This window comes from Nycticebus coucang, chromosome 2 (assembly GCF_027406575.1).
Source record: "Nycticebus coucang isolate mNycCou1 chromosome 2, mNycCou1.pri, whole genome shotgun sequence".
Classification (NCBI taxonomy): domain Eukaryota; kingdom Metazoa; phylum Chordata; class Mammalia; order Primates; family Lorisidae; genus Nycticebus; species Nycticebus coucang.
The window spans coordinates 88,801,074-88,825,734 of record NC_069781.1 but is presented as its reverse complement, the minus strand read 5'-3'; the positions used below and the strand labels follow the sequence as shown (position 1 = coordinate 88,825,734).

Here is a 24,661-nt window from a genome sequence, read left to right as displayed (position 1 = left end):
CTTGGCTCATCAGTATTGTTGGGAAGGATTCATTTTTTTCTGTCCACACAGATATTATGTTTCTTGATTTTTCAGTACCTCAAAACTTTCATAATGCCCCATGTATTTCCTCTGGAAAAATTTTTATCACCACTACCCCACATCTGAGTTAGATGCTCTTCCTATGTGCTCCCACAAGTACCTTGAACTTTTTCCATCACTGCATTCAATATATTGCATTTTATTAGTTTATTGTGTCCTCTACCATTCCAGTTATGATGAAAGCTTCATCAGGACAGGTACTATGTTTATCTTATTCTTTCCTGTGTTGTCAGTACTTGGCTTAGATTATTAGCATGTTATATTGTCAATAAATATTCACTAAGTTGCATTCAAGATATTAAAGTATAAACAACAGTACAGGTAGTCACAAATATAAAAACATACTTTCTAAAAAGCTGTAACTAAATTTTTAAATATCAACTATCTTAAAATTATTTCAAAGAAAATTGATTGTACACTGTAATTGAGTAATCCGATTTATAGGCATTCTTCCTAAATAGGTGAATTATCCCAAAGAAGTGTGTGGACAATCACGTAAGTACTGATGAACAAAGATATCAATCATTATTATAGTGATATTTAAAACCATAAAAAAAAAGAATTTAAATATCTAACAAAGAGAAAATGAATTTTTAAAAAACTACGGAATAAAATAAAAATACTTAGCGAAACTATGTACTGGAAAAAACATGGAAAATAATTATAGCATATTGTTAAGGAAAAAGGCAATGTAAAAAAGAAAACATACAATATAATTCTACTTTTTCTGAAGTTAAACATATAAGCAGATAAAATGAACTGAAAGAAATATGATTTAATGCTCTACAGATATTTATAAACTCTTAATAGTACATAATCCATTTTTATTACAGACCTCCAACTAATACATCTAAAATTTCTCAAAATCAAACAAGATATGATTAATTATAGATATATAAATATTTTATATTTAGTCAATTCAGACTTTACACAATTTAAACTGCAATTCAATGAACTCCCTGAAATTTATTACCGTGTATCTTTAGCCTACTACCAATATAAAAATCTCTCACCTCAATATTTTCCTGTAATTTCTGAAATCATAGATGGATAAGGAAATCATTCTATATTTTACAGTATCTTCACAAAATCTATCATTGCTTTCTTACTTTAAGGGAAACCTGTCCCTGGGTTTTTATAAAATAGAGGCCAATTTTTCTCTAACATCCTATCTCAGAGTAAGAAATAGAAATAATTTTTCATAATTTGCAATGCTACTTCCCAACTCTCTCATTCCTTTAAGAATAAAAATGTGCAGTTTTACTATATTGTACTTGTGCTATAATTCATCAACTATTCAGTGCTTATTTTTGAAGACTTTGAGATGGCTTAGTCTCCTGTCCATAAACCACACTTTACAGTCTATTACACTCTTGGTACCCTCTTGTCTTCTAACTTCTCTCTCTTACCATCCATCAACATCAACATCCAATCAATCATTAAAATCCTATCCCACGATCCTTAGTCATACTTGCCTGGTGATTATTCAGTCTTGCCTGGATCCAACTGACTTTTAGATTCCCAATACAAAATACCAAGTACTGAATGGAAAAAAAGTCATATACTACTATATTAATTCATAGTTAACAATATCAACAGGTCTCTAAAACTTTATCAAAACATTTTCTTGGGTTCTCACATCTCAAGAGACCTGCTTCTTCTTAATCTCTTTTGAGTGTTCCTCTTCAGACAATTACTTTTTTTTTATTTTTAATTTCAGGTTAATGTGAGGGCACAAATAACCAGGTCACAATATTTCAATGTTATGTAGAGTCCCTCTTGTAGTTGTGTCCCACCCCCAAAAGGTATGCCATACAGCACTACATTGTGCCAAATAAGTGGGAGCACCCCAAACATCCCCCTGTCCTCTTCCCTCTCCCTCATTTTCCCATCCCTCAACTTGAAATGAGTTTTTCTCCTATGTGGGTGCAAATGAGATCTTCTACTGGCTTCATATTATCAAAGAGTACACTGGATATCCGCATTCTTGTGATACTTTACTAAGAAGAATATTTCAACTCCATCCAGGTTAATACAAAAGATGTAAAGTCACCACATTTTGTCTTGGCTAAATAGTACTCCATGGTGTACATATACCATAGCTTGTTAATCGATTCTTAAGTTGGCATTCAGGTTGTATCCACATCTTGGCAAATATAAATTGAGCTGTAATAAGCTATCTAGCGCAACTATCTTTACGATAAAATGATTTTTTTTCTTCTGGGTAGATGCTAGTAGTGGGATTGCAGGGTTAAATGGGAGGTCTAATTTGATTTCTTTGAGAATTCTCCATACTTCTTTCCAAAGAAGTTGTATTACTCTGCAGTTCCACCAACAGTGTAAAAGTGTCCCTCTCTCTCCACACCCATGCCAGCATCTGCAACTCTGGAACTTTGTGATGTGGGCTGTTCTCATTGAGGTTAAATGTTATCTCAGTGTGGTTTTGATTTGCATCTGTGATGATTAGGGATGATGAGTACTTTTTCGTATGTTTCTTAGCCATTCATCTGTCTTCCTCAGAGAAGGTTCTGTTCATGTCTATTGCCCAGTGACAGATGAGACTGTTAGCTCCTTTTTTGACTAATGTGAGTTGTCTATAAATCCTAGTTATCAAGCCTTTGTCAGATTTGTAACATGCAACTATCTTTTCTCATTCTGAAGGTTGTCTATTTACTTTGATTGTTCTGTACTTAGTTGTCCAGAAGCTTTTCAGTTTAATTAAGTCCAATTTGTTTATTTTTGTTGTTGTTGTTGGAACTGCCACTGAAGTCTTCTTCATAAAAATCTTTCCTTAGGCTGACATCTTCAAGAGTTTTTCCTACACTTCCTTACAGGATTTTTGCTGTTTCATGCCTTAGATTTACATCTCTTATCTACCTTGAATCAATTTTTTAAGTGGTAAAAGGGAGGAGTCAAGCTTCAGTCTTTCAGGTGTGGTTATCCAGTTCTTCCAGCACAATTTACTGAATAGGGATTCTTTCCCCTGCTATATGCTTGTTTGGTTTATCGAAAATCAGATGGCTATAAGAGACTGATTTGATCACTGTGGACTTGTAATGTAACCTAAAGTCTGGTAGAGTGATGCCTCCATTTCTTTTTATTACTAAAAATTGCCTTAGCTATATGGGGTTTATTCTGGTTCCATACGAAACAAAAAACTATTTGTTCCAGTTCTTCAACGTATAATGTTGGCATTTTAATGAGGATTGCATTGAATCTGTAGATCGCTTTGGGAACTACAGACATTTTAACAATGTTGACTCTTTCCAGCCATGAGCATGGTATGCTCTTCCATTTATTAATGTCTTCTGCTATTCCTTTTCTTAGGCTTTCATAATTCTCTTTGTAGAAGTCCTTCACCACCTTTAATAGGTATATTCCTAGGTGTTGCATTTTCTTTGAAGCTACTGTAAAGGGAAATTATATCTTTGATTAGCTACTCAACTTGGCTGTTATTGGAGTATACAAATTTGGGGACACTGATTTTATATCCTGAGACTTTACTGTATTTCTCAGTCACTTCTGAGAGTTTTGTGATTGAGTCTCTGGCATTCTCTAAGTATATGATCATAATATCAGCAAAAAGTGAGTTTGTTCTCTTCTGCCCCCATTTGGATGCCCTTTATATCCTTCTTGTGCCTGATTGCCTTGGATAGAACTTCCAGCACAATGTTGAATAGTAGTGGTGATAGAGGACAGCCTTGTCTGGTTCCAGTTCTACTTGTCAAAGCTTTCAGTTTTACTCCATTATGTTATCAGCTGTGGGTTTGTATTCATGTTAGAAAAATAACCTTGGCAACAATGTAAAACTGTAACCAAATGATTTTGCTGCCTGTGATTATTAAGTATCAAATAACTTCTGATCTTTTTTGATTGCTGTCAGCAGTATTTTATGATTTTCAGTATACAGGTCTTGTACTTTTTTTTTTTTTTTTTGAGACAGAGTCACACTTGGTTTCATAGATGACTTCGATAAGATTAAGAAACTTATACATTGGATACTTTGTCTTCCATTCTTGAGATACTTTGCTAAGAATATGTTCCAGCTCCATCCATGTAAACATGAAAGAGGTAAAGTATCCAATGTACTCAGCCCTATTATGAAACTAATTTATAGCTTTCATATGAAAGTTATAACCCAATTATAGCCCAAGAATATGGGGAAAGGGAGGGGAAGGGAGGGGAGGGAGAAGGTTGGGTGGAAGGAGGGTAAATGGCGGGACTACACCTATGGTGCATCTTACAAGAGTACATGTGAAACTTACTAAATGTAGACTATAAATGTCTTAACACAATAACTAAGAAAATGCCATGAAGGGTTTATTAAAGAGTTTGATGAAAATATTTTAAATTGTATATAAAACCAGCACATTGTACCCCATGGCTGTATTAATGTACACAGCTATGATTTAATTAAAAGAAAAAAAAAAAGATAGGGCGGCACCTGTGGCTCAGTGAGTAGGGCGCCGGCTCCATATACTGAGGGTGGTGGGTTCAAACCCAGCCCTAGCCGAACTGCAACAAAAAAATAGCTGGGCGTTGTGGCGGGCGCCTGTAGTCCCAGCTACCCGGGAGGTTGAGGCAAGAGAATCGCTTAAGCCCAAGAGTTGGAGGCTGCTGTGAGCTATGTGACGCCACGGAACTCTACCGAGGGCAATAAAGTGAGACTGTCTCTACAAAAAAAAAAAAAAAGATAAAATTACCACCTATATTCTTAAGTCTTGTTGTTAGAAAAAGATCCTGAATTTTATCAAATGTTTTTTTCTGCATCTATAGAGACAACCATATGGTCTTAGTTTTTGCTTTCACTGATATAGTGGATAATATTTATGGATTTGTATATATAAACCTGGCCTTGAAGCCCTTGGATGAAGCCTACTTGATCATAATATATAATTTTTTTAATGTGTAGCTGCCGTCTATTAACTAAGATTTTACTGAGTATTTCTGCATCTATAATCATTAGTGATATTGGTCCGTAATTCCCCTTTTTAGATGGGTCCTTTCCTTATTTTGGAATCAGGGTGACGTTTGCTTCATAGAATGTGTTGGTAAAGGTTTTCCTTCTCAATGTTTTGCAATAGTTTCTGCAGTATAGGTACATAGTTTCTGCAGTATAGGTACAAGCTCTTCTTCGAAGGTTTGATAAAATTCTGGTGTGACACCATCTGGTCCTGAGGGGTTTTTGTTGGAAAATTTTTTATGGTTTCATTGTTCTCAGTGCTTGATATTGGTCTGTTCAAGAGATCTATTTCTCCTTGGTTAAGTATAGGGAGATAATGTGATTCCAGGCATTGGTCTATTTTTTCCACATTGTCAATTTTCTGGGCATAGCGTTTCTTGTTTAGTTAAAGATAATGTCTTATTTCTCTGTGATAGCTGTTATTTACTTTTTCATTTCTGATTGAGTTTATCCGAAATTTCACTTTTCTGTTTCTAATTAATATGGTGAAAGTTTTATCGATATTTTTTCAAAGAACCAACTTTTTGTTTCATTAATTTTCTGAATATTCTTTTGTTTTCAGTCTTATTTCTGATTTAATTTTGGTTATGTCTTTTTATCTCAGGTTTGGGATTAGATTACTCTTCCTCTTCTATTTCCTTGAGATAACTCATTGGTTTGTTGATGTGCTCTCTTCCTGTTTTCAGGTGTAGGCACCTAATGAGATAAATGTCCTTCTTAGGACTGTTTTTGCAATATCACACAGGTTTTGGTAACTTGTAGCTTAATTGTTGTTATGTTCAAAAAATTTAACAATTTCCTCCTTTACCTCTTCCTTAACCCGACTGTCATTCAGCATAAGGCTGTTTAGTTTCCATCCCTTTCTGTGGGGATGAAAATTTCTATTGGAGTTGAGTTCCACCTTTATTATCTTGTGGTCTGAGAAGATACAGGTATAATTTCAATTATTTTTATTTTGTTAAGGTTTGATTTGTGTCCTAGCGTATGATACATGAGCTGATGAGAAGAACTTATATTCCTTAGCTTTAGGATGCCATATTCTGTATATGTCAATTAAATTCATTTGTTCTAGGGTTATATTTAAGACCCTTGTATCTTTGTTTGGTTTTGTTTTAGAGCAGTAGTTCTCAACATTCTTAATGCTGCAACCCTGGATGAATCTGCCCCAGTAGGTCAGTTGACCCTTATTTCTGGCTGCTTGCAGAATTTTCTCTTTCATCTTGACTTTGGACAGATTCATTACAATGTGTCTTGGAGATGTTCTATTTGTGTTGAGATGACTCAGGGTACACTATTCCTCTGAGAAGTGTGTTTCAGAATCTTCAGTGAAACTTAGTAAATTTTCACTTCTGATATCCTCCAGTAGGGCTTCCATTCCTTTGGGACATTCTTCTTCCCAAAGGTCACTATAATTTGTATATTGGAATGCTTCATTGATTCCTATAATTCTCTGAGTGAATGTTCTGCTTTCTCTCTCTTCTTTTCAGCCTCTTTAACTATTTAGGTTAGCTCAACAGCTCTACCCTTTGCCTGAGATTCTTTCTTCTCCAGGTTCTAATCTGTTATTGATACTTTCTAGTACATCTTTAAGTTCTCTAATTAACTCCTTAAATTCCTTAAGCTCTACCTTATCCTTCCCATATTTTTCAAATCTTGTTGAACCCATTTTTTGGTTATAGTTTTCTACTTTCTCATCAATTTCCTTTATTGTCTTTGCCATCCATATTTTAAACTCCTTTTCTGTGTTTCCATTAATTCCTTTTTCTTGTTCTTTTTTTTTTTTTGCAGTTTTTGGCCAGGGCTGGGTTTGAACCCACCACTTCCAGCATATGGGGCCAGCATCTGACTCCTTGAGCCACAAGCGCTGCCCTTCCATTAATTCTTTATAGGTGGAATCCTCTGAACTAGCTGCCTCATGGTCCTTTACGGGAGTTATTCTATTTTGGTTTTTCATGTTGCCAGAATTTTTCTGTTGGCTCCTCCTCCTCGTGTGTAAGGCCAACATGAAGAGAACGGTGAAGAACGATAAGGTAGGAAGAGAAAAAGAAAAAAAAAAAAAGAAGGGTGGGGGGTGAAAGAAAAGAATTGAACAAAAGAAGAGAAGGACAGAAAGAGAGAAAGAGACAGTGTTGTTTGGCAGGCTGCTATGACTACACCTGAAACTCTAGGACTTCTGGGGGCTGGGCTGGGTGGTGTCTCAAAGTCAGGAACTCCTTACCAACATGGGGAAAAGTGAGACCCCCCACCTCTGCCAAACATAGAAAGGGAAAAAAAATCAGCAGTATGTTGCAGTAGGGACCTACCAATACTATCTTTCTGAAGGGCAAAGCTAGAAGGATACCCCTGACCATAAGCTCATGACTTCCTTAAGCCAGACCAATGCTGTGAGTCCCAGGCAGACTATGAATAAGACCTCCTCTAGCCCCTAAAGAAAAAAATAAATGAAAATAAAGAAAATTTAAAAATTCAATTATGTAAAATAAAGAAAGAAAAGGGATATCTTAGCTGTTGTATGAGAAATTTATGTGGGTAAGATGAGAAAAGTAGAAAAATCTCTACCAAAAGAGAAAAAAAAAGAAAGAATAAAAGGGGCTCAAAAACCATGACAAAAATGGTAGAGCCCTTGCTATTGAAAAAAGTAAAAATGAAAAAATAAAAGTACAATCAAAAAACAAAACAAAACTGAAAACAACAGGCACTACAAATATTTACAAAAAAAAAAAAATTCAAGGAAAAAAATTGGGGAAAGAAGCAAAAATGAATAAAATATATGTATGTGTATAACTATATGTGTGTGTGTATATAACTATGTACGCATGTTTATATGTATATATGCTGGACCCTATTGATGCTGTGCTATTAGGAGATAGAAACACATGCTAGTTTTACAGTTTAAAATTAGGGCCCAAAGCCATTCTCTAGTTGCAGAGGAGATCCAGTCCTATCTTTCTGACTTACTTACCCTCAATCAGGACCTGTTTGCTTCTTCAGCATCCAGTCCCCGCGAGACTGTGGTCCTAAATCTCTTGCCAGATTCCTTCAGAGGCATGTAACACAGTGCCCCCTGCCAACAAAGTGGCCTTACTGGGGGTGCAGGGCTGCTCAGCTCACTCCACGGATTGATGTCTAAGCTCAGCAGGCATGCCAGAGCCAGCCATGCACTAGGATCCTACAGACTGTTTCTCCCACATAGTCTTCCCACAATGGTGGCACCCAGAGAGTAGCCAAGCACACGGGTGATACACCCCACCCAGAATTCAATCCCGGCCTCTGGATGTTACTCCAGTCCACTCACTCAAATATTTAGGCCTTTCAAGGCAGCTCCAGAGAGCAGTTTAGACTAAAATCGAAAAACTGAAGGCCAACCTTTTCCTGTCCCTGTTCTTCCGTGGGCAGGCTGGCCAGTCCTGGATGGTTTTCCTCAGCTCCAGACTTCTTTGCTGTTTCATGTACTCTACCACTGTTTCACTGTGCCCCCAGGGTAATGTCCCTGGGTAGGTTCCCCCAGCAAGAGGTGGCTGGAATATTTTTTCCCACCAGCTCACTGCGAAAGGCTGGTAAGGAGATATTTCTAGTTCTCAATCTTGTCCCACCCCCCTGACAATGTCTTAATTATTGACATTCCCCAGTATTCTTCCCCATATGTCCATTCTACAAGGTCTCTGTGTCTGATCTTCCAATGGCTTCAATAAGTACTGAATTAGCTAAGTATTACTAAAGTAATTCTAAGTAGTACTAAAATCTAAACACAGTCACTCTCCAAATATCCATACACATGTATATCACTGCCTTCTAGATCTCTTGCAAGATCTCTCCATATAGAAACCACACAACCATTTCCAAGTTACTTTGTCCTCTGAAGAAATCATTACTATCTTCATTCTATTTTTTTCTGTATTGCTCTCTTATCAAAGTGAACTGTATTATCATGAAATACTTATTTCCCAGCATGTAATCTAGAGAAAATTTTAATTTCCCCTCTCCTTTAACTCCCACATCTATTTGGTTATCAGTTAATTCTACTTTTTAAATTTCTCATTAACTGGTTTTCACATTACTACCTCATTTTCCTACCTTATACTAAATTATCTATGATCCTTATATAAATTACTGCAATAGCTGCCAAACCATTCTTTTAACCTCCACCAATTTTGTCTATATCTTACCTTTCCAAAATCCAAAGGTTATTCCTATTTTTATTCATCAGCTCACTAAGTTTATTAGTAGTACCTACAACAATGAGGTTGGTACTATTTATTAAGCCCTTATAAAGAGTGCTCACCAGTATGTTTCTTGTTTCTAGCATAGTGCCTAGGATATATTTGATGCTTAATAAATGCTCAAATATTCAATTGATGGAAACATCTCTTTCCATCCAAGATGGAGTAACAAGATACCAGTTTCAGGTACCTTCCTACCTGAAACAACCCATCCCACTTCCCCCCTCAAAAGGACAAAATATATTTGAAAATAGTTTTCAAAACACAGGTCATCAAAACACAGTAATTCCAAGGAGATGGGGGGAAAAACAAGGTAAGTCCTTGCTGCAGTTTACCATTGTTTTGAGGCCATGACACAGGGAGGAGGAACTCAGTAGACGGCCAGCAAATTCCCATATATGAAAAGATATGACCAAACAAAACAAAGGCACAGTTCTATAAGAAAATGCCAGAGAGAAGAGAGCAACAGAGAGCAACTCAAAATTCATAGCACTATATAATGCACTTGAATTTATAGTACTATAGCCTCTATTAGAAGAGGAAATATTTACATCAATAATCTCAGGCACCACCTAAAAAACTTTCAAAAAGAGCAAGGCTAATGTAAGAAAGAAAAATAATTACCAAACCAGAAATCAATGAAAGAGAAAGCAAAAAATAGAGAAAACAATAATATCAAAGCTGGGTCTTAAAGATCAATAATACTAGCTAGCCAGACTGTGAAAATAAGGCATAAATTATAAGTATCAAGAATGAGATAACATTATAGATATTAATAAATAAGAAGGGAATAGTATGAAAAACCTTATGACATTAAATTCTAAAACTTAAATGAAATGGACAAATTCCTTTTATTTTTTTTTTTTTTTTTGAGACAGAGTTTCACTTTGTCACCCTCGGTAGAGTGCTGTGGTGTCAAGATCACTCAAGAAAAAAATAACTTGACTAGCCCAAAATGTATGAAGGAAAGGAAAACTGTACTTTAATAACTTCCCATGAGCAAACTCTAGGCCCAGACAGCTATGTCAAAACTTTTCAAATGGTATATGTTTAACATATGCATTTTATTGTATGTCAATTATTTCTCAATAAAACTGCTTTTAAAAATATTCAATTAATGGAAGGAAGGGGAAGAAGGAAAAACCACCCAGCCATAGGCCAAACAGAAGTAGAGCTTGAGAGTTAATTAAGTGGAAAATGAAATAAAAATAAAAGTGATGAGACAAATAATAGGATGAGATCAAAGAAAAAAGACAGGAAGAAAGGGCAAATGAGAAGCATGGAGGTGAATCCAAATAAAAAAAGAAAGCAGACAATAAATCCAGAACAAGTGATTATAAACAGCACAGAAACACAGAGAACACAGTATAAAAGGTCTGGAACTGCTTTGAATATTCATTTATTTCCCTATCCAATGCTCAGTGATTTCATAAGATTACCTGCTACTCTTTGTTCGTTTCAATTAGAGCATCAAATCCATAGCACAAAGCTGACAGAGTAGTTGGATGATACTGGGTTTGCAAACTGAATAAATGTATTCTGTAAGAAATTTCCCTATTTCTTCCACAGCCTAATAATTTCTAAAGAACCATGGAAGGCACAAATATACTTCCTCACATAATAAATTTTACCCTTTTTCTAATTACCTAAGAAAAAATTTTTATTACTTTCTAGGTTTTTGAAAGCTTGAAGACTCATCATTGATTCTGCAAGAATATACCTAAGGGGGACATAATGATAATAAAATAAAATCTCGATGCAAAAAGAATACTTGAGATACCAAAGCCATTAATGTGAAACAGTTAGAAAAAGATCGGGTATATACTTCTGAAAAGCTTACCTGTATAGTCGCATTTCACTCAGCTTTATTGTTATCAAATCAATAATGGGTGGGGGATTGCTTTGACTCTCTGTTACCATATGGAACGTGTTTGTCATTGTAATTAGTCCAAAATCAGCAACAAAAACATTTTCAGAAACTGGAGACTGTGGGATGACCACAACTGGGGCTTTGATATTAATATCCAATGCCAATCTGGAACTTCTTTGTGCCAGTTCTTTTACACCAGTAGCAGCCATTCCTGCCGCCTGAACGGTTGCCTCGGCAAGGGCTTGTTTAGCTGCTTGAAAATTATCTATAAAAGCCTACAAATATAACAATTATGTTCCTAAAGTTGCAATTAATAATTAACATTAAATATGCATTGATAATTTTACTACCATGAAAAAAACTTTTACTTGGCATAAGCATTATTTATTCAGAGTCTGATTATCTATATTAAATATTAACTTTCTGCTGCAAATACTAAGAAACACAAAGAAATAGATAAAATAAAAACCTAGTCCCTGGTACAAAGAAAAGTGGGGATGCGGTAATGTTTCATTAACATTTTTTCTCTTATTACTTCACTTTGCCCAATAGCTAAACAATAATAGATCCCTATAAACAACCTCAATGGTCAGAGGACCTTATTTATATTCCTAAGATTAAAGAGAAAAAGCAATAAAATCTTCCTTTAAGAACTCTCAAATATGTTTCCTAATTTCTGAATTCCAGAAAAAAATATGTCAATGATGTAAAATTATCCAGACTTATATGTAAATTTCACGGTCAAAGACAAAAATGACATTTTCAGTAACTTCTAAGTAAAGACTATTACAAGAAGGCTCAGTGACATAATATTTTGAGTTGTACAAAGAAATTAACAAGGAATACTTGTTCATCTCTACATTTACGTGTACAAAAATATTTTATGGCTATAGGAAAAGCTACACAGTAGCCTCAATTTAAAAGAACACAAAAATAATGACACTTTTAGAATTAACTTGAAATTCTCAAATAACAATAAAGGGGTCCACATTTCCAAATATATCCACATAAATACACAAATACTCTCCTTGCTTATAAGAACTGCCATACTTGGCCTATTTATTCTACAGGGTATCTCAAAAGTTGCCCCTAAAGTCACCATTTATAGGGAAAGTGGGAAATTGTAGCTAAATGCACCTTTATTTACAAAATAATTCTCTACATATTGGCCACCTCTTTATAAAATTTTTTAAGGAGTATTTTGTAAATAAAGGTACATTTGGCTACAATTTTCAATTTTTCCTATGCATGGTGACTTGAGGGTTGACATTTGAGACACACTATGTAATATTAGATTTATCTAGTTTATATACCAAAATTGAGAGGCACATTTTAAAAGAATAAAAAATGAGATCATAGATGTAGGTATGACACAAGAAAAACACAGTAAAGGGAAAACACAGAAAAGAGACTACAAAAAGTAGAAATGCCTTAAGGCAGATTCATATAGGGATTAAATCTACCTCCTTAAATCCCTGATATTCACAGAATTACAATGTATAATACAATATTCTTAATGATAACATGAGACCAGAACAAACTTTAATTATATATTCAGTATTTTGGTTTTGTTTGGAGGGAGGCGTTGGAGACAGACTCTCACTCTATCACGCTAGGATGATATCTGGCTTCATAGCTCTGGCATCATAGCTCACAGCAACCTCAAATTCTCAGGCTCAAGCAATCTTCTTGCCTCAGCCTCCCAAGTAGCTAGGACTAAAGGTATCTGCCACAACACTTAGCTAATTTTTTTTTCCTGCTTTTACTAGAGATGGGGTCTTGCTCTTGCTCAGGTTTGCCTTGAACTCCTGAGCTCAAGCAATCCACCTGCCTCAGCCTCCCAAAGTGCTAGGATTACAGATATGAGCCACCACACTCGGCTTCTATATTGAGTATTTTTTAATTATAGAGTTGGGTTTTAGGAAAAACAAAGACTTAAGCCAATGATGTATAAAATGAAGATTTTAATTTCCCCTGTGAAAATGATGTTATATATTAGTAAAGTACTATACATTTCATTATGATAAGTGGTAATCAGAAAATTATAAAAATCAGGAGAAAAAAAACAACAAGGAATTCATTATTCTTTACCCATGTTTGAAATACAGCAAACATCCAACTACTATAAAAGAAAATAATTTATTAAAATACTTACCAATATAGAATATAGAAATTTTGTGACAAACACTACTTCAATGCAACCAACTGTTAAATTAACCTGAATGTCAACTGCATTCATATCTGTGTATGCAGGACCAGCAGTTGCATCCATGTAAGAAACCATTTTCAAGCTGAAAACTTCTTTTCCAGTGATATAAAGTGCCTAAATGAGAGAAAATTGAATTGTCACAATCCAGAAATGATATGCCTTCAGTACAACCATAAAGCAAAAAAAAACAAAAAAAAAACCCCCAGCAAACAAACAAAACATATACACATATTTGGACCATTTTGCAGGTATTCATGCAAGTACAAATAAGGCGACAATCCCATTTTATTGGGATATTCATGGCAAAGTTTCTCAAATTGGTGGTGGCAGCTCCCTTTGTGGGTCATGAAATCAATTTAACAGGTCTGGCCCAGCATTTTTGTTTAAATGACAAAACATTGAAAACTATCAAAATATGTATTGTCTTTCTTTTTGTCTTTTCTTGAGATGGAGTCTCACTCTGTTGCCCCAGGTGGAGTGCTATTTTATCATCATAGCTCACAGCAACCTCAATATTCCCGGGTTCAAGTGATCCTCCTGCCTCAGTCTCCCAAGTAGCTGGAACTACAGGCACGTGCTACCATGCCCAGGTAATTTTTCTATATTGCTCTTACTCAGGCTGGTCTCAAACTCTGGCCTCAAGCAATTCTCCCACCTTGGCCTCCCAGAATGCTAGGATTATGAGTGGGAGTTACCATGCCAGTCCAGAATATGCACTTTCATTCTGTATGTGCACTTTTATACTGAAGTACATTTCCTGATTTATTGTTAAAAGTTTGAAAAACACTGTACACTACAACTTACTGAAATCCACTTCTGTATATTTAAAGTATGTGAATAGATTTTTCGGATTCTTGAAAGAAATCTCCTATCTCTATACCTCTGGTTCTTATTAGTTCATGAAGAACCATCTTAATTGTCAACCAGGAATTACCTACTGTGATTTAAAACTTCAAATTCCGCAATGTCAGTTAAAAATGGTGGTGACAACAAGGTGTGTAAATTGTTAAAAAAAAAAAAAAAATTGGTAGATGAACAGAGTACTGAGTATATTAGCTTTCTCTACTCTCCTGAATCGAAGAGCAAGAACAGGGAACTGAAAAGCAATCAACAAACAAATGAATGCCAACCACAGAACAAAGAATCCTCAGAAACCAAGGTTGCAAGTCCTCTGAAGGTTGAGGTACAAGATGGGGCTGAAAAGAAGTCTACAGTTCTGCCTCTGGTTACAGTGCACAAAGACAGAGTAAGGGTCATTCCACATCCTATCAACAAGAAAAAAAAATAATCCAGATAAACTACAAAATCCCAGTGTTCTTAAAACCATTAAAAATCTGAGGTCACAGGAAAACAAAGTGCCTGGTTCTTACATCTAGGTGTCAGATAAAGCTCTACCAGCTGTGTGATTTCAAGAAGTAACATGCTTCAGTTTCTCTACCTGTAAAACTGAACAATGAAGTTCTGATCTCAATGGGGCTGTGACAAATAAGTTAAATAATAGCTATTTCAGTAAGCAATATTGAAAAATTAAGTAATATGTGGAAAAAAATAAAATTGAATTCCAGCCTTAAATATATAAAAGAAATATTTTTTACTTAAACATTAAATTTTTTTTTTTTTGCAGTTTTTGGCTGGGGCTGGGTTTGAACCCGCCACCTCTGGCATATGGGGCTGGCGCCCTACTCTGTTGAGCCACAGGCGCCGCCCAACATTAATTTTTAATTCAACTTGTTAATATGTTGTTTAGGATATTGCATCCTCATTTATAAGTGAAATATGTTTGTAATTTCCCCTTTATAATAATACGTTTTCTCCAATTTTAATATCAGGTGTATCCAGATTAAGTAGAATGATTTTTAAGTATTTCTTCTTTTTCTATTGTCTATAAGATTTGGCATGAACTGTTTTTTTTTTAATTATTTTTTACTTTTATTTATAAATATTACTTGTCTATTTTTTGAGACTTTGGGAAAAAAATAATAATAAGAAGTTAACTGATGACTCCATACTGAACCTCAGAGTCAAACCATTCTAAAATAGACATATTCTTATCTGACAATGTGAATGTATTATTATTTCTTTCTTCTTATTATTATTAGCATTATTATTGCTTAATATTTCAATGCAGTAATCATCTGATTTCTTTTCTGAATTTTATTTATTGTCATTCGTTCTTTATGAAGTTTTTGTTTCTAATCCTTATCTTAAACATTGTTATTGTTATTAAATTTTAAGCCTTTTTAATTCTGTGAAGGCAAAAGTGGAAACCTAATAAACACATGATATGTAAAATATATGTATATATTTTTTTAAAGTGGTCAATCTACCACATGTACAAGGAAGAAATAACACACATTTTACAAAAAATTTTCAAAAAATAGGAGAAAGCATGTTTCAACTCATTTTATAAAGCCAGTATTAGCCTAATAACAGAGCCAGAAAAGTACAGAATAATTAGGAATTATTTGTGTATCTACCATCCTAAAATAACAAATGTTTTATATTATATTTTTGTTAAACCTTCACTATGAAACACTTTTCTTTAAAGAAGACAGAAGAAGCTAACTTACTATGACATTTTATGAGCCTGCCAGGTCAGCTGGAACCTGTTTTACCTATGTCATACACACATAACAACAATAGAAAATGAAGAGGGCGGCATCTGTGGCTCAAAGGAGTAAGGCGCCAGCCCGATATGGTGGAGGTGGCGGGTTCAAACCCAGCCCCAGCAAAAAAAAAAAGAAAATGAAGAATGCTTCTCCAGGACAGAGTCGAATGGGCTCCAACCTTCAAAGTTGAGGGGCTCAAAGTATCAGTGTACCTAAAACCCATTCATGGCATCTTGTATATCCTGGCACAAGGATATAGGGCAAAGGCTTAGGTGTCTCTGGTTTCTTGACATGTGGAGAGTTACTGAGTAACGTGACTTGATTCATGTACACTGCAATCGAATCCAAAAACAGGAGAAGGGAAATGGGAATGAAGCAAGATGACAGACCTTAGAGAAATTTTTCACTTCGTAGCTTTTTGTGAATTCAATTTTTAACCTTGTAGGTATATTAAAAATAAAATTACAGAGAAAAACTATCAATAGCTTGGGTTGTATCAGTTCTGTCAGTAACCACCTGTATAACTTTTAGTATTTACCTTTATTTCTATGAGCTTTACTTTCTAGAAAGGAAAAATTACATAATCTACTTCTTAAGTGGTCTGATCCTACGATTTTTTAAAGTAAAAGTAACAGAAGCAAATAAAACCATTCTGGAAACGTTCTTGTTCCTTATTCATGAGCCATCCCTGTTTGATGCTTTCAGTCTATTTTTATCTCACATTAAATAGGCCGTAAGAAGAAGACAGAATAAATAGGATTTTTTTAACATCAGGTCATCACTACATCATCAATTTTATTGGCTGAGTATATAAACGTTATCTACTTCCTTTCTTCCTGCCACATTCCTAATGTTGATTTCCTGTCTCAGTAGGTACTTCAGATACTCCTGATCTTGATATTTCATATTCTTTTCACTCCATTAAATATACCACTCTATCTGTATGCCTCAATATTCAGAATTACCTGTCCAACTCCAAAACAGTAGAGAACCTTACTGTTAGACACAGTAACAAATTAACCCTTCAACCACTAACTATCCAGTTCAAATTACTCTCTTAACATGATGACAGCTATATTAATAATCATGAAAATAAACTTTAAAATATCTCCATATTGAATTAAGACTTCAGATCCCTAGATGAATCTAAAATGTTATTACAAAGCGCAGAGTATTTGAAGAGATGTGAAACAAAAATAGTGAAAAAGGTATTTACCAGGCTCCTTCCCCAAACTCTGTTCCAGGAGCATTACTTATACTTACCTCATTTGTGAGATACTATAATTCTCATTTTATAAATAAAGAAACATAATCCCAGATAAGGAAACTAGCTAATGGTCATACAGCTACTAAGGAACAGAGCTAAGAGCCCAACTATGCCTAACTCCAAAACCCATGGACTAATAAGCCACATTGTTAAATTCCAACAACTGTCTATCTAATTGAAACCTATGACCACTTTTAAAGGGCAATCCAATTTAATGAGGTACTATTATTTAAATAAAAAACAAACTCTTACCTTTTTGTAAACAGCTGTTTTATCAGAATCCAAAACAATTATATTCCTTAGCTTTGCATTTATTTCAGTTACCGAAGGCTTCATAATTACCTCAGAATCAAGTCCTAAGGGAATAAAAGGATGACTGTCTTTTCTTTCATTTAATAGTCCTGAATTTACTTTTTATAAAATGTTATTACCTTCAATCTTAATTTCAGAAATGTTACGTTTCTGATCTTGAATAAAAATCTGTAAACATGATAATTCTGCTAAAATCTGCAAGGTAATGATATCTTCATTCGTGGATATTTTTAAAGCTGCCAGAAAAAGATCATATCATAAAAAATAAGAAAATACATTTTAATTATCTATCTTATCAAACATATATCATAACTGAAATGTCACCACAAGTACTGACAATATTACAAAAAATCTGATTCACAAGCAAGGTATAATTTCTAGTGAATTGGGAATTCTATAAAAGCAATCAAATCTAATGGAAAAAACAGACAAAATACTGTTTCTAGAGGAGATGAAACATTTGAAACTAAGAAACTATAGGTAAAAATTCCTAAATGTTTTGAAACGCAATTATTAGGCAATACTTCATCAAAATTTTAACTTTCATTGCTTGCAAATAACCTATAATTTTAAAATATGCTCTGATATTACTCTAAAGTTTTTGTCAAATTTTAGTCAAATTTTTAAATCTAAAGTAATCATGCTATTACATGCATAAATTTTAATCTAAATCAAACACTTCTGCCCAACCTTCAACTAAAACTAATTATTACATATAATAAACAAAGCCACATTTTCCTCAGCAGTAATCAGTTTTCTTTACTGTTATTTTTAAAAATTAACCTAGCCTATAATGAATCCTCCTAGACACTAATCTAGGCAATAGAATTATGAAGCCAACATTGTAAATTAATAATAAAACCAGGGCCTGGACTTATTGATATACTAGTAAATGAATATAATTTTTAAAGAAACATACCTAATTTTTTAATGACTTCTCCTTTGTCTTCAGTCTCTGTAACATTCACTGAGGCTGATTTTTCCTCTGATTGTGGAAGAATATTATTAAAATAATTTATTGTATTCAGAAGTGCTTCAGTGTGTAAATGGATATCCAAAGAGGAAAAATTCACCTAAAGAACAAAGCTGATTTTAGTAATAGGTCAATTAATATTCACTTGTCTGCTCTCTATTAGGCACTACACTTGTGATATAAAGGACACTATTTATAATGTTCTGTTTTTATGTTCAAGAATCCTGTAATTTCAGTTAGAAAATAACTTTCATAAAAATATTATATCTAATTAAGAAATAAATCATTATCTACTCATACCTTAATCAGTTGTAAAACATTATCATAGACATTTTTGAAGTTGGGTACATTCTTTTCAGCCTATCCAAAAAGAAAATAAGTCTATTAGAACAAGTTAAGAAAATATGTATATATAATCACATGATAGTCGTAATACACATTTCTATAATTTGTCCATCCGTGTGTTTAAAAAATTACCCAAATAACTGCTTCACCAGAATGAAAGAAAATTGGTAAGTATGGAACTCTTTACAAGGAAGTAAGTACTCAGTAAGTGATGCGTATTATCATTCTTATCAAGAGAGAAAATGCTGGATATTATCAAAGTGTGAAAACAATCATTTAGTCATAAACAACTCTGTACAGTTCTTCCTAATTCTTTCAGATTTAAAAGTATAATTTGTGACAGAATTGTTCCTCAAGTATCTAAATACTCTGAGGTATTTGCTCTTTTATTTTAAAAAATATTATTTTTGATTGATGAATCATAATTGCATACCATTTAGGGGGCACAATGTGATGCTTTGACATAAGTACATAATGGGAAATTATTAACTTAAGCATATATATACACACATATATGTATGTATATCACTTTACTTTCCCATAATTTTTTGTGATAAGACATTCGAAATTTACTTTCTTATTTTGAAATATACAATACCATACAATTGACTAGTCACCCTGCTGTACAACAGATTTCATAAATTATTCTTCCTATCTAGAACTTTGTACCATTTGATCAGCAACTCCCCATTCCCTCCTTATCCTCCCCCAGCCTCTGGTAACCATCATTCTAATCTCTACTTGTATGAGTTCAACTTCACTAAAATTCTACATAAAAAGATGAGGCAACACTTGCCTTCCTGTGCTTGGCTTGTGCCACATAGCATAGTGTCATAGATGGGATTTCACCCCATTTTAAGGCTGAATAGTATTTCACTGTGTAAATACACAAATACCCCATTTTCTTTATCCATTCATTTCCTTTAGATCTAGAACACTTTCGTAATCTAAAAGCTATTTAATACATATAAAAAAATCCTAAAATATCTCCATCAATAATGGATAGCAAAAATGGCCTTAAAAGTGATAAAAATGCTCCTTCAGTATTGTTGTTAGTAATATAATTGTTAAAATAATATGGCACTTACATAAAAATAGGTCAATAGAAACACAGAATAAATTAGAAATAGTCCATAGTACATAAAACAACATAATAGATGATGAAATGGGCATCATTAATCAATAAGAAAGGAGTGGTGCTATTGAGACTACAAAAATCAGATAAATTCTCTCAACAGTGGGAAATGAAGTGAAAGCAACATCTTGTATCATCTACAACAATAAATTATATCAAGACTAAAAAATTTAGTTCTTTTTCAATACTCTTTTGGGGCAAAAAGATCAAATTGCTGGTCATTTCTATGTAAAACAAAGACCTCTATTTTGCTACATAAAGCATTTATCAATCACAACTATTTAATACAGGATGATGAGAGAAAAACACCTTAAAGTGTTAGAAGTTACACAGATTACATTAGAATGAAAATTTAAAGAACTAAAGATTATTAAATTTACAAAACTTGATTGTAACACATCATCAGCCTACTTACCATACTAAGTAGATATAAATGGAATTGCTTACCTTCACATAGTCCAGTGTTAACAGATCTTCCATTGTGTTATCCAGTGTTGTGACCAAATAAACTGGTTTCTTGTTTTCATCTAAAAATAATTTTAAAAAATTATCTTTTCATAGGACAATTAACTGCAAATAATTGCAAGAATACTATAATTATACAACTAGAAACAAAAGCTTTCTTCAATCAGTTCTGGACCCTGGATTCTACTTTACCAAGGTCAAGTTTCTTCTTGATTTCTCCTCAAAATTTCCTTCTCTTTATCTTGTGCAACACAACAGTGAAGTTTCATATACCTTTATAAACCCAGATAGTAAGGTTAAAAAACAAAAAAAAAGGCAATCAGTTAAAGCAAAACCAGATGGCTTTTAGGAACCGTGAAAAAAGGGCAGAAAAAGTTCTGGCCCTGGATCACAGAAATAAGTTTAAAATAAACAAAAAAATCAAAGACCTTGAAAATCCAGTTGTTCAGAAAACAAATCGGGAATTTAAGTTTTTCTGTATTTTGGTTAGATTAAAATAAACCTGATACCATATAGTTCTGGTCAAAACCTGTTGTACTAGAAAAACTACTATTGAGGAGATCTTTATATAACCATTTAAAAGTATCATAACCAAATTACATATGGCTGCTGGAAATTAATATCTAGAGACCAAAATGATTACAAACTAATACTATTCTTGAAGACAAAAAGCCATAAATTCCATGAAGTCCTACAAACTTAAATGCTTATTAGCACGTGAACCGGCTGAACCAGCTTTATACTGAGCTTGCTAACCCTGCATGTCAACCCTTTGTTTACATATTTATTCATTCACTGACAGCTATCATACTGATCATTTATTTTGCTCAAGAAACTGTACAATTCATTCCCTCTGAGAACACTGAAGTAAAGATACTACAAAAATAGATGCAGTGAAAATTGTACCCTGTATGTATTGTTTTTCAAGAGTTGTTTTACTCTTTGCTCTTAGGAAAATAAATAAGAAATAAGAAAAATTATAAAACTGAGGCCAATCATGGTGGCTCATGTGCAGTGCTTTAAGGAACCACGGTGGGAAGGTCATTTAAGGCCAGGAGTTCAAGAATAGCCTTGAACATAAGGAAACTGTCTCTACAAAAACTTAAAAATAAAAAAATTAACCAGACATGATGGTATGTGCCTACGGTCCCAACGTCTTGGGAGGCTTAGGCAGAAAGATCACTTAAGTCCAGGAGTTTGAGGCTTGTAGTGAGCTATGATCACGGCATAATACTCTAGCCTGGGTGACAGAGTGATTCCATCTCCTTCAAACAAACAAACCAAAAAAAGTAAATATTTACAACTGCTATAATACTTCAGGATTATTAGAGAATACTGTCAAGTTACTTTTTTCCACCATTAACAGAACGAACTGATCCTTGACGTACAAAGCATAATAAAATATAACTTCATATCTACTACATCTTCTTGGCAAGAGATAATCATAATACAATCTTCCATACTCAAGTTCTAAAGAACTACAGAACATGTATAGAACATGAGGCAAAGAGTGAATAAATCATATCCCTGATCACTGTACTTAATTTACTCCCCAATTTATTTTATTTTATATTTTTGAAAGACAGTGTCTTGCTGTGTCATCCAGGCTGGCGTATAGTGGTGCAAGCATAGCTCACTGCAACCTGGAATTCCCAGGCTCTCCTAATTGGGACTATAGGTAGAGTCTCCCACCTAGTTGGGAACACAGGCACATGCTACCATCCTCAGCTTTTTTTTTTTTTTTTTTAATTTTCCATAGAGACAGAAGTCTTGCTATGTTGCCCAGGCTAGTCTTGAACTCCTGACCTCAAATAATCCTCTGTCTCAATTTCCCAAAGTGCTAGAGACTATAGGCATAAACCACTATAGCTTGCTCCCCAATTTAAAAATGACATCTCAACAAAGAAGATATACAGATGGCAAATAAACATATAGAAAAAAAGCTTCACATCACGTCATCAGAGAAATGCACACCACTACACACCTATCAGAGTAGCCAAAATCCCAAACACTGACAACTGGAAAGGATATAGAGCAGCGTCTCATTCATTGCCAGAAAAAATGCAAAATAGTACAGGCACTTTGGAAGACAGTATGGCAGTTTCTTACAAAACCGAACTTACCCTTAATCATATAATTCAGTAATCACGCCCCTGGGTATTTACCCAAAGAAACTGAAAGCTTAAATCTATATAAACACCTGCTTGTGGATGTCCACAACAGCTTTATTTATAATTGTCAAAACTTAAACCAACCAAGATGTATTTCAGCAGGTGAATGGATAGATCAACTGTAGTACATCCAGACAGTGGAATATTATTCACTGCTAAAAAGAAACGTGCTATCAAGCCATGAAAAGACAGGTGGTTAACTTAAATACATGAAAGAAATCAATCGAAAGGGATATACCATGCGGGATCCCAACTATATGTACAACATGCTAAAAAAGGTAAAACTATGGGGACACTGAATGAGTAGTTGCCAGGGGTTAGGCACAAGGGAGAGACAAACAGGTGCAGCACAGAGGATTCTCAGGGCAGTGAAACTACTCTGTGTGATAACACAATGGTGAATACATGGCATTACACATCTGTCCAAACACAAAGAATGTATAAAAACAACAGTGAATCCTAACATAAATTATTATATATTGGGTGATAATGATATGTCAACATAGGTTCATCAATTATAACAAATGTACCCGTTGGCAGGGGTGTTGATAATGGGTCAGGCCATATAAGTATAGGTGCAATGAGGGAAATCTCTGGACTTTCTTCTTAACTGTACTATGAATCTACAACTGTCCTAAAAATGAAGCCCATTTAAAAATTTTTTAATGTCACCTCTACTCAAATATGATTTTGCTTAAATGTTTAATGAAATTAAACTACTAAACAGTCATCTAAATCATTCTCTCTACCATTCACAATTTTTTTCAAGAGAAACTCAAAAAAAGTAAAAGAAGAAATATAATATTAATAGTACTTTCCCAAATGCCCAACATAGAAAACAATATTTTCTTGGAAACCATAACCACTATGATTCTGGAACACAAAGGCAGTAAGGTGAATACTGCCTTCTACTACCTCCAACAAAGATGACTATACGCTACTTCTGTGGAACCTGAGCATATGTTACCTCTTACTGCAAATGGGACTCTGAAGACCTGAATAAGGGTAAGGATAAAAGGAGAGTAGCAAGGGTGGTCCAATTTAATCACTAGAGTTTTCTTAAAGTGGAAGCAAAAGGCAGAAAAGGAAGTTAAGAGAGATGGCCATGTGAGGAGGCTCTGTCACCTTGTGCTGGCTCTGAGATATAGGGGACATATGCAAGGACCAGTAGAAGTCTCAAGGAGCTAAGGGCAGCCCCAGGCTAATAGGCAACAAGGAAAGACTTAAACCACACATAACTGAATTTTGCCAACACCAGACGAACAAGGAAATGAATATTCCTCTGAAGTCTTCAAAGTGAAATTCCTGCTGACACCTTGATTTTTGCCCAGCGATACCTGTATGAGACTTCTGCTCCAGAGAATGTTAAGATAACAAATATATGCTGTTTTAAGACACTAAGTCTGTGATAAACTGTTACAGCAAAAATAGAAAACTAATTCAGTATTCCAGTATTCAGTTAAATAGATTTAAAATTCAATGCTGACAATTTGATTTTCCTTAATGAAAAAAATTGTCTTCATTTTTTCCTGTGGATTACCAACTAGACAAGTTAAAGATTAACTCATAATGTTGATAGTTCTCTGAGAATATTTTTGGAAAATGTACTGATTCAGAGCCTAAAGTAGGAGGTAGTCACACAATGGAATAAATTTGTTTTGGTAAATGTAGAATGTAAATGTTTTGGCACAGTAACTGAGATAACGCCAGAAAGGCTATGTTAACCACTGTGATAAAAATGTGTCAAATGGTTTATGTAGTGAGTGTATGATGCCCCATAATCATATCATTATATACAGTTATGATTTAATAAAAAAATTAAAAAAAAAAAAAAAAAAAAAGAATAGAGATTCTTACCTGAGTACTCTGGGCATTTTAAGCAGAACTCTTTCAAAAATGCATGAGCTCGCAAATCGTATGTTCTAATGTCAATTTCTGTACCCAATCCTAAAACATTAATTTCTACTACTGGTAGTTCACATCCTCCTACAAGATGACAGCACTGAAGCAAAACCTGGAAAAGAAAAGAGAAACTACCACT

The 24,661-nt window shown here is 34.2% G+C and overlaps 1 protein-coding gene across 3 annotated transcripts in view; it reads right to left on the bottom strand.

The window, feature by feature from the left end:
• Window positions 1-24,661, bottom strand: part of VPS13A (vacuolar protein sorting 13 homolog A) — a 229,239-nt gene that overhangs the window by 114,733 nt on the left and 89,845 nt on the right. For all 3 annotated transcript variants that reach the window (XM_053575672.1, XM_053575663.1, XM_053575681.1), the window contains exons 26-33: window positions 24,478-24,634; window positions 20,432-20,511; window positions 18,805-18,864; window positions 18,451-18,604; window positions 17,651-17,767; window positions 17,472-17,575; window positions 13,290-13,457; window positions 11,105-11,409 (exon numbers count right to left, since the gene is read on the bottom strand). In XM_053575672.1, the coding sequence (XP_053431647.1) occupies window positions 11,105-11,409; window positions 13,290-13,457; window positions 17,472-17,575; window positions 17,651-17,767; window positions 18,451-18,604; window positions 18,805-18,864; window positions 20,432-20,511; window positions 24,478-24,634 (1,145 nt within the window). The remainder of the gene's footprint in view (window positions 1-11,104; window positions 11,410-13,289; window positions 13,458-17,471; window positions 17,576-17,650; window positions 17,768-18,450; window positions 18,605-18,804; window positions 18,865-20,431; window positions 20,512-24,477; window positions 24,635-24,661) is intronic.